The following is a 9,202-nucleotide window of genomic DNA, read 5'->3' as shown; positions in this document are numbered from 1 at the left end:
CAACTGCCGAGTGGAAGAGCCGGAGCTTAGCCTGGGAGTTGAGAGAAGAGAGCCAGGGCCAGCGCTGGGTGGGAGGATGGAGCGGCTTGAGCCCCTGCCTACTTCCCAGAGGCTCCTGCAGGTGCAGCCAGGAGAGTGCGTGCCTGCCCAAGAGCCTGCGTGCTGCCTGCCTGCCTGCCTGCGGGGCTGAGATAATCAGCTGGCCCAGGGTCTCCCCTGCAGGAGTGAAGCAGGGAGCCAGGGAACAAGCCAGGGAGTTTGTGTGCTTGGCAGAGAAGCCAGGGTCCAGCAGGAGGCCATCCTGGCCTCAGGAGGAGGGATGAGGGTGTGGGAGAGGCCCACAGAACAGAAGTGCAGACCAACCCGGCAGAGCAGCCCGAGGAGGGAGCAGGGCTGCGGGGTGCTGGAAGAACCAGGACGTCCGTTCCTTTCCAACTTACAGGTCTGCCCTGACACGTGCCAGTGAGGGCAGCAGCTGTGTCCAGCCTGGGGCAGCGCCCACCCTCCAGGACAGAGGAGCCGCTGGGAGCGGATGGGCCGGAGGTTAGGCAGGACCGGTGACCTCATGGGGCCACAGGCCAGGGAGGAGGCCCCCTCACCGTGTGCGGCTCCGTCCACCTGGTGGGATGTCTTCCTCGGTGTGGCAGCTGAGTGGGTGGCTGGGGCTTGGTCTCAGGCTGTGGATTTGCTGGAGGTGCAGGGCCAGGGCAGGGCGTGGGACAGCCACCCATCCTGTGGCACTCATTTGCCCTTCCTTTGCCCATGTACTGTGTTCCTCCTGGCCGCCCAGCCATGGCCAGGCCAGGGAGAACAGAGCAAGTGTTCCGGGAAGGGCAGGAGCAAGTGCCTGGGGCCGGAGTGGAGCAGAGGGGTGGTCTTCAGACTGGACACACCCCAGGAGAGAGTAGCCAGCCTTGTGAGGAGGGCAAGGGTCAGGCTGCCCCCTGGAGCCAGGCCCACGTGATGGCAGGGGAAGGGGGGGGCTGGGCGGGCAGGTGCAGGGCTGTAATTCTTCAGCGGGGAAGCCATTCCAGATCCCGTGGCAGGTGGTGCTGGCTGCTGGCGGCCACAGAGGACTGAGGGGGGCCATTGGGCTTTTGTGAGAGGAGGCCATAGAGGACAGTGGGTCGCACCTGCCGATGGAGTAGATGTTGGGAGAGGGAGAGGGATTGAGGCCACGTTCAGAATGTTTCTGGCGATTTCTAGCTTCCTGTAGGAAGTTTAACACATTCTCACAGACAAGCGTGTCTCCCGGATTCCTTGCACATCTTTACTTGGGCGGCAGTGTAGACAGCAGCTGTACCAGCCTGGAGATGGGGTGAGCGGCCCTGAGGGTGAGGTGGTGGGACTTAGGTTTTGAAACATGTTTAAGATACAGATTGGAAATTCAGTGACCCTGCGGAGTGAGCGGAGCCCAGTGGCTGTGCTCGGGCTGAGGATGGACCGCTGTTGTCTTGGACCTTGCCTGGCTGTTTGTGCCCCTGGGGTTAGACAAAGGACAGGGAGAGGAGGAGCCCCTGGGCCCGAGGCGGAGCGGAGGGAAGGTCTGGAGACCGACTGCAGTGGCCCCTGAGGCGCGTGGAAACTTCTCCAGCCCGGGTCTAAGCGGCGGGCTCATGCACGCCTTGCCATTTGGACCTGCCACTGTGGCCTGAAGCCTTGGCCTGTCCAGAGAGGGGAGAGGCTGTGCGGGCTCCCGTGTGGAGCCGGCACCCTGCAGATGACTGCAGCGTGGCCACGGGCCGGGATCGCGCGGCAGCATCTGCCGGGAAGCCACAGGCTTGTCGTCCTTTGCTGTTTTCTTGAGGAGAGGGTGGTGGCAGGTTGTTCCAGCCATCTGTAAGGGGAGCTGAGCTCTACATGGCGTGGCTCGGGAGGGGCCCAGGCAGGAGGGCGGCTGACTCTGGCCCCTGCAGTCATTGTGTTAATAGGAAGGCACCAAGGGACAGGTCCTGCCGACAGCATGACAGAAGCGGATCTGCTCTATTCAAATATCACAGGACCCTCACTCAGGAGGTAAAGACCATTTACCTACTGAGCCTTCACCCGCTCGGTGCTGGGCGTTGCCTGGGAGCTGGGGATGCCGACGCAGAGGCAGAAATGAGCAGCCGTGTGACATGGCACCAGCAGCCTTAGGAGAGGGTAGCCGGAGGGCTCGGAAGAGGTGATTTTTGAGTCTGCGCCCCCCCCCTTTTGCCCCCTTTAGAAAGGCTGTAAGACACCCCATGAACCCTCTCCTCACCCAGCCGGTCCCACCACTGACGGAGAGGGATTATGTGTCTTAGTGTCTTGCTGAAGGAGAGTTGGCAAGGATTGCTGGGATCGGGGCTGGGGCAGCCCGGAAGTGGAAACCCCCGTTTCCTCTGGGGTCCGATTCTGCACATGTAGTTCGGTGGTTGAGACTCTGGCGCTGCCCACTCGCTGACCGCTCTCCTCTCTCCCGAGGTGCAGGTCCTGCCCGCCGTGCGATCTGATGCCCATCCTGCCCTCTAACCACCCGGAATGGAATGAGCCTATGCACTCCCTCCGGATAAGCGTGGGGAGCCTTCCTGTGCTGGCGTCCATGACGAAGTCTGCAGACCCCCGCTTCCGCCCACGCTGGAGGGTCATCCTGCCGTCCTTCCTGGGCGCCGCCCTCCTCTGGTTGCTGTATTCTCACCGCCCGGCGCAGGGCCGCTCCCCTCCCCACAACACACACAACTGGAGGCTCAGTCAGACACCTGCCGCCCCCTACAATGACACCTACCCCCTCTCGGCCCCGCAGAGGGTGCTGGGTGGGATTCGGTACCGAATCGCAGTCATTGCTGACCTGGACACAGACTCCAAGGCCCAGGAGCAAAACACCTGGGTCAGTTACCTGAAGAAGGGCTACCTGACCCTGTCGGACAGCGGGAACAGGGTGACCGTGCAGTGGGAAGAGGGCCACCGCATCCTGGAGTCCCACCTGGCGGAGAGGGGGCGGGGCATGGAGCTCTCTGACCTCGTGGTGTTCAACGGGAGGCTGTACTCCGTGGACGACCGGACAGGGGTCATCTACCAGGTCGAGGGCAGCAAGGCCGTGCCCTGGGTGATTCTGTCGGACGGTGACGGGACCGTGGAGAAAGGTAAGGGAGGGTCACGTGTCTGCCCCGTGCTGGCGGGAGCTGGCTCACACTTGGACGCTATCCATGTGCCTGGCAAAGCCTTCCCACGCCCCGAAGGCGGCTCTGCCTCCTACGACAATCCCGGTACCCCCTCCCGGAAGCAAAGCCATCATTCCGTGGCCTCGCAGCCCCCACCCCCAGGAGTTTCGGTTTATCACTAGAGTGGGGGGGACCTTCCGGATCTGAGGCCCTGCTGGGATGGCGTCCTGGGGTGCACGGTTGGAGCCGGACATTGATCTCTGCCGACGCCCAGCCCTCCTCTCTGAAACACAGAGCCTCGGTGTTTACCAGAAAGGTGTCACTGCGCCCACTGCTGGGCCCTTGCTGAGGAAATAGCAGGTGTGCTAGAAGCACAGGCCGAGCTGGCCGATGGTTCCGTGTTTGCCCAGCTCTCTGAGTGGACCTGCCCCTTCGAGAAACCAAATGCTCCTGCCCGCTGTCTTGGATCAAAGGAGGAGGCGTGTTAACTGGCCGTCCCACTGATACGATGTTTGCCCAAGGCTGGGCCAGTTGGCAGGGACCCACATCTCCACCTGGGTCTCAGCAAACCGGCCGGCTGCCCCTCTCCTGTCCGTGTCCCTCGGGTTTCGGGCCACTGTCTCGTGGTTTGGTTCTCCCTCAGGCAGGGAGAGAGGCAGGGCACCAGGGTCTTTGAGGTGGAGCCGTGGTGGGTATCCAGGACACGGGGCGTCTTAGGACCTGCTGTTCTTGGCATGGGGAGCATCTGCACCTCCTCAGGCGAGGAGCTTAGGACCTTGGGAGAGCAAACACCAGCCGGAACCTCAGGACACAGGGGCAGGAAAGCGTGTGCAGCAGCAGCCAAGGCCCCCAGCGGCCTGAACTCGCGCAGCCTTCAAAATTAGGCTCGGGTCAGCCAGGCGAGCTGGTGCACGCTTGTAATCCCAGCATCTGAGAGGCTGAGATAGGAGGATCATGGTTCGCAGACAGACTCAGCTACTCAGTGAGGCCCTCTGCAAATCAGTGAGACCTTGTTTCAGAAAAAATAAAGACAAAAAATAGGACTGGGGTTTAGCTCGAAGGTGGAATGCTCCTGGATTCCATCCCCACTACCACCAAAAAAAAAAAAAAAATTAGGCTCAAGTTAAATAGGTCAGTTGAGAAAACCAACTCAGCTCCTCCGCCCCTGGCTAAACACTCTGAAATGAAGAGGGCGCTCCGGCACCACGGCCTCCTGGCCGCCCTGGCCAGCCGTCAGGTGACCGCAGCGAGGTGCACGGAGCAGCCCAGGGAGCAGGTGCCTCCTGTGGCTGGCTGACACCACACTCTTCTCGCACTGGAGCACGAGAGGAGCACGGAGGGGCCCAGAGACTTCGGAGGGGGCCGGCTGGCCAGGGGTCAGGTCCCCTAACAGACTTCCTGGAGGAGTTGCCAAAGGGAAGCCCCTCCTCGGTGGGTGGCTCTGGCCTCTGAGATCCTGGGCTGGCCCTGCACAGGCCCCACCCTGCCCCTCCCCATGGAGCGCAGGGCTGCCAGGGCCTCAGCCTGCCTCCTCTCGTCCCCAGGCTTCAAGGCCGAGTGGCTGGCCGTAAAGGACGAGCACCTGTATGTGGGCGGCCTGGGCAAGGAGTGGACCACCACCACCGGAGAGGTGGTGAACCAGAACCCGCAGTGGGTGAAGGTGGTGAGCCACAGAGGCAGCGTGGCCCACGAGAACTGGGTGGCCAGCTACAATGCCCTGAGGGCCGCCGCTGGGATCCGGCCGCCAGGTAAGAGGTGGCCAGGCCAAGAAAGGCAGCGGCCTCAGCACGCTGCGTGCCTCCTCGCACACGCGCCATGGCAGTGCTCTGCTCTCTGAGGGTCGTGCCCACTGGCCAGGCCAGGGACTCTGGGGATGAGGGGCCGGCTTCCCTCCCCACCTGGCCCTGACAGCCTCCAGACACCTGGGGCTGCAGCTCTGCATCCAGCCAGGAGCAGCCCGGCCGGGGCCTGGGCAAAGCGGGCACACTCGGGCCCACTGTCCTCACCCCTTTCCAAGAGCCGCTGAGGTTTGTGTCCAGGGACGGGGTCAGCTCCCTCTTCAGGAGGTGCACAGGCAGGGACTAAGCCCAGGAGCGCCCGCCCTCCCGGTCACCCCTCAGCCCTGTCTGTTTTGGTCTCTGCGTGCTCCCCTTTTCTGTGCCCTTGCTTAGCACCAAGGAAGCCCAGGTAGACAGTTCTGGACCTCTCAGGACGGCTTGGGCTTGGGGTCCTGAGATTCAGAACAGCGCTGGCCCTGCTCCGCTGGCCCATCCAGCGTCGTCCTGGGCGGTGCTGCTTGAGAGCGCTCCGCAAGGCGGTCCAGGTGGAGGAAGGACAGCGCCTGGGCGCGGCCTCCAGCCCAGCCTGGTGCAGCAGTGACCTGTCTGTCTGTCTGTCCGCCCCATGTCCCCAGGCTACCTCATTCACGAATCCGCCTGCTGGAGCGACATGCTACAGCGCTGGTTCTTCCTGCCGCGCCGGGCCAGCCAGCAGCGCTACAGTGAGAAGGAGGATGAGCACAAGGGCTCCAACCTGTTCCTGAGCGCCACCCCCGACTTCAGGGACATCGTGGTCAGCCATGTCGGTGAAGTGGTCCCCACGCACGGCTTCTCCTCCTTCAAGTTCATCCCCAACACCGACGACCAGTTCGTCGTGGCCCTCAAGTCGGAGGAGGACAGCGGCACGGTCGCCTCCTACATCATGGCCTTCACGCTGGATGGGCGCATCCTCCTGCCCGAGACCAAGATAGGCAGTGTGAAATACGAAGGGATAGAGTTCATCTAGGCGAGGGCGCCGCCGAGCGAGGCCGGGGAGGCCAGCGACGTCAGCACTCGCTCCTATAAAACCGGCGACTGCTCTTCTGTCCCGTTTGTTGTGACTGAGGAGTGCCCCTGGCGTAGAGATTTCCAGATGGGGAGCTCAGTCGGAGCCTCTGAGGCGGCGGGCAGCAGCCTGCAAGCCCCAAGGCCGTCCCTCCCGCTTCCACCAGGGCCTGGGCACCTCCGCCCTGTGGTGGGGGTGGTCACTGCCTACACCTGGATTTGGGCCCCTGGCCCACTCTTCTGTGGGCCTCCCACTCTCGCCTCTCCATGGTGTCCTGTTCAGGAAGTGTTTCTGGAGTGCCCACTGCACCGTGTTAGGCGCTGTGCCCCAGCCCGGGACGAGCAGCAGGCATGAGGTGGGCCTGCCAGGTGGGAACACCCAGTGCGCCCAGGCTGCTCCTTGCCCGCAGCCCCTCGGAGCACAGGAAAGGTTTACACAGGCCACTCTGGACACACCTGCCTGCTACCAGGGCCCTGGGCCTGCCCCTTCCCAGCCCTTCCTCCCTTCAGGAATGTTCTGTGAGGTTTTATTATTATTTTCACTAAAGCAGTCTCTTCTCTCACATGGGAGAATCGCCACCCAGTGTGGTGGTGAGGCCTGGGGTCCCAGCGACTCGAGGCCGAGGCAGGAGGATCGCAAGCTCCAGTTCAGCCTGGGCAGCTTAGTGAGACCGTCTCAAGATGGAGTGAGAAGGGCCGGGGCGTAGCTGAGTGGGGGAGCATGTGGCCGTCTCCAGCACCACAGGCATCCAAGCCGATAGCCAGATCTCTCCACAGAGGGAGGTGTGAACTGCCCCCCTCCCTGGGGACCTGGCACTGTGGCCGACAGGTTCACGGCTCAGGCCCGGGCGCACTCCCCGCCTCCTCTAGCACCTCTCAAGTGCGTGCCCTTCGAGCCTCTCACACAGGATGTGAATGTTTATTTCCCGGCACACGTGCCCAGTTCTGACAGGCCTGCCCTTGCCCCTGGGCCCACCCCCTCTGTTCTGGAGGGCGCCCCTCACTCCCTTGCATTCTCTCCGTGGTCTCCTTCCATCCTCAGAGGGTGTCCTGCAGCGCCTGGCCCTGGGAATTGCGCAGACGGGGCTCCTCTTCATCTCCTCTATGCCCCAGGGAAGAAGCAGGGGACAGGCAGGCCAGAGCCCAGGAGGGGAGTCCTCCCTTACAGTGCTCCTCCCGAGGGCAGGCAGGCCAGAGCCCAGGAGGGGAGTCCTCCCTTACAGTGCTCCTCCCAAGGACAAGCAGCCCGGAGCCCAGGAGGGGAGTCCTCCCTCACAGTGCTCCTCCCGAGGACAAGCAGGCCGGAGGACAAGCAGGAGGGGAGTCCTCCCTCACAGTGCTCCTCCCGAGGACAAGCAGGAGGGGAGTCCTCCCTCACAGTGCTCCTCCCAAGGACAGGCAGGCCGGAGCCCAGGAGGGGAGTCCTCCCTCACAGTGCTCCTCCCGAGGACAAGCAGGCCGGAGGACAAGCAGGAGGGGAGTCCTCCCTCACAGTGCTCCTCCTGAGGACAGGCAGGCCAGAGCCCAGGAGGGGAGTCCTCCCTTACAGTGTTCCTCCCGAGGGCAGGCAGGCCGGAGCCCAGGAGGGGAGTCCTCCCTCACAGTGCTCCTCCCAAGGACAAGCAGGCCGGAGCCCAGGAGGGGAGTCCTCCCTTACAGTGCTCCTCCCGAGGGCAGGCAGGCCGGAGCCCAGGAGGGGAGTCCTCCCTCACAGTGCTCCTCCCGAGGACAGCAGCCCGGAGCCAGAGAGGGTCCTCCTTCAGTGCTTCTCACAGCAGCTACCTCACCTGGAAGTCTCTCGGGTGGCACAAAGGCACGTGGCGGGTGTAAAGGACCCTGGCCACGCTCGCCCCGCGTTGGCCTGCTCAGACCTCCCTGCCCGAAGCCCCAGGACAGCCTCCAGGCGGGCACTGGTGGTGCTCCCTCTGGGGTGCACAGGAGAGGGGCAGCGTCCATGCCCATGCCCGGCCCCTGACTGCCCCCTTGCGGTCCTGGGGGTGGGGGGGCGAGCCTTCCTCACGCATGAGCGTGGCCTTGTCTCCCTCTGCACGCGACGCTGCGGGCAGAGATTGTGTTCTTGTCACCCATCCATTTGTTTTATAAACTATTAATAAAGTGTCAGAAGGGAATGCAAGTTCCTCCTGGTCTGCCTTGGCCAGGAGAGGCGGCCCCTCCCTGGGGGCCGCTACACAGAGAGGCACGTCAGCACCTTCTGCCGGGAGGGCTCTGGGAACCTGCGCCCTGCAGAAGGCCCAGGGTCCGAGCCGCGGCTGAGCGCTCCCGCTGCCGCGCCAGCCCCACCTGCCTCTTTCTCGGCGTGGCCAGGGTACGTTCTAGCGCTTGGCTACCATTCTGTGGGTTCTGTGGCCGGGCACACCTGGAGACGTGGGTGATGAGGCGTGCAGGTGACTGATCTGGGCTCCAGGGTCTCCTTAGCGTGCCGGGGGAACCTGCCATCTCCAAGGACAGAAAGTCCTCGTGCCGAAACCCAGACCTCAGCACCCCAGGAAGGGGTGGGAGAACTTTGGGGGGTGGCTGCAGAGGGCGGACACTGGGAGCCCTGTCGCCTGCCCCTCCCAGGGCCTCCCCATCCCTGCTTGCCTGGGCAGAAGAAACTGACTCCCAGAGGGCGGGAGTGGGGCCAGCCAGCCTCAGGTCCCTCTGCCCCTTCTGGAAACCAGAGGCGCCCACACCCTCCACCACCCTGGGAGCTCCCTGCGGCACCGGAGAAGCAGGACCTGGGCTTCTGCGTGCACGCGCCCGTCCTGACCGCCAATCCCGAGCCCCGGGCTGCGCTAGGAGCCGGCTGCACGGTCACCGTGGGCCCTGAGCGCCGGCCTATCTTCAGACTCCTCCGGCCAGTCACCTGGGCTCTAGGGTTGCAGGGCCTCTGCCCCCTTCAAAGGTCTCACCGGGAGCCGGGCGTGGTGGCGCACGCTTGTAATCCCTGCGCTTGGGAGGCAGAGACAGGAGGATTGCGCAGGTTCGAAGCCAGCCACGCGCGCTGGCTTAGGAGACCCTGTTTCCAAATTTAAAAAATATATAAAAATAGGTCTGGGAGTGTAGCCCGGAGATAGAAGGGCTTCTAGGAACCCCAGTACCACCAAAAAAAAAAAAAAAAAAAAAAGTCTCACGGGATGAGGGTGGGAACGCAGCACTACTGTGAACGCACACGCCTGTGTGCGGACCCTTGGGGAAATGCGTTCACGCACACCCATGAGCGCCCACACATATGGCACGTGTTCATGCACACGTTTG

The 9,202-nt window shown here is 63.4% G+C and overlaps 1 protein-coding gene across 1 annotated transcript; it reads left to right on the top strand.

Annotated features, from left to right (window-relative positions):
• Positions 1–2,473: 2,473 nt before the first annotated feature.
• CANT1 (calcium activated nucleotidase 1) lies at positions 2,474–5,906 on the top strand (the record flags this gene model as incomplete). Its single annotated transcript, XM_080712343.1, has 3 exons — positions 2,474–3,104; positions 4,667–4,870; positions 5,536–5,906. 3 exons carry the CDS (start codon positions 2,474–2,476, stop codon positions 5,904–5,906), a joined length of 1,206 nt encoding a protein of 401 aa, XP_080568469.1.
• Between the last annotated feature and the right edge of the window lie 3,296 nt (positions 5,907–9,202).

This window comes from Muscardinus avellanarius (genome assembly GCF_963383645.1).
Source record: "Muscardinus avellanarius genome assembly, chromosome: 16".
NCBI classification, from domain to species: Eukaryota; Metazoa; Chordata; class Mammalia; order Rodentia; family Gliridae; genus Muscardinus; species Muscardinus avellanarius.
This window is presented reverse-complemented; position numbering and strand designations above follow the sequence as displayed.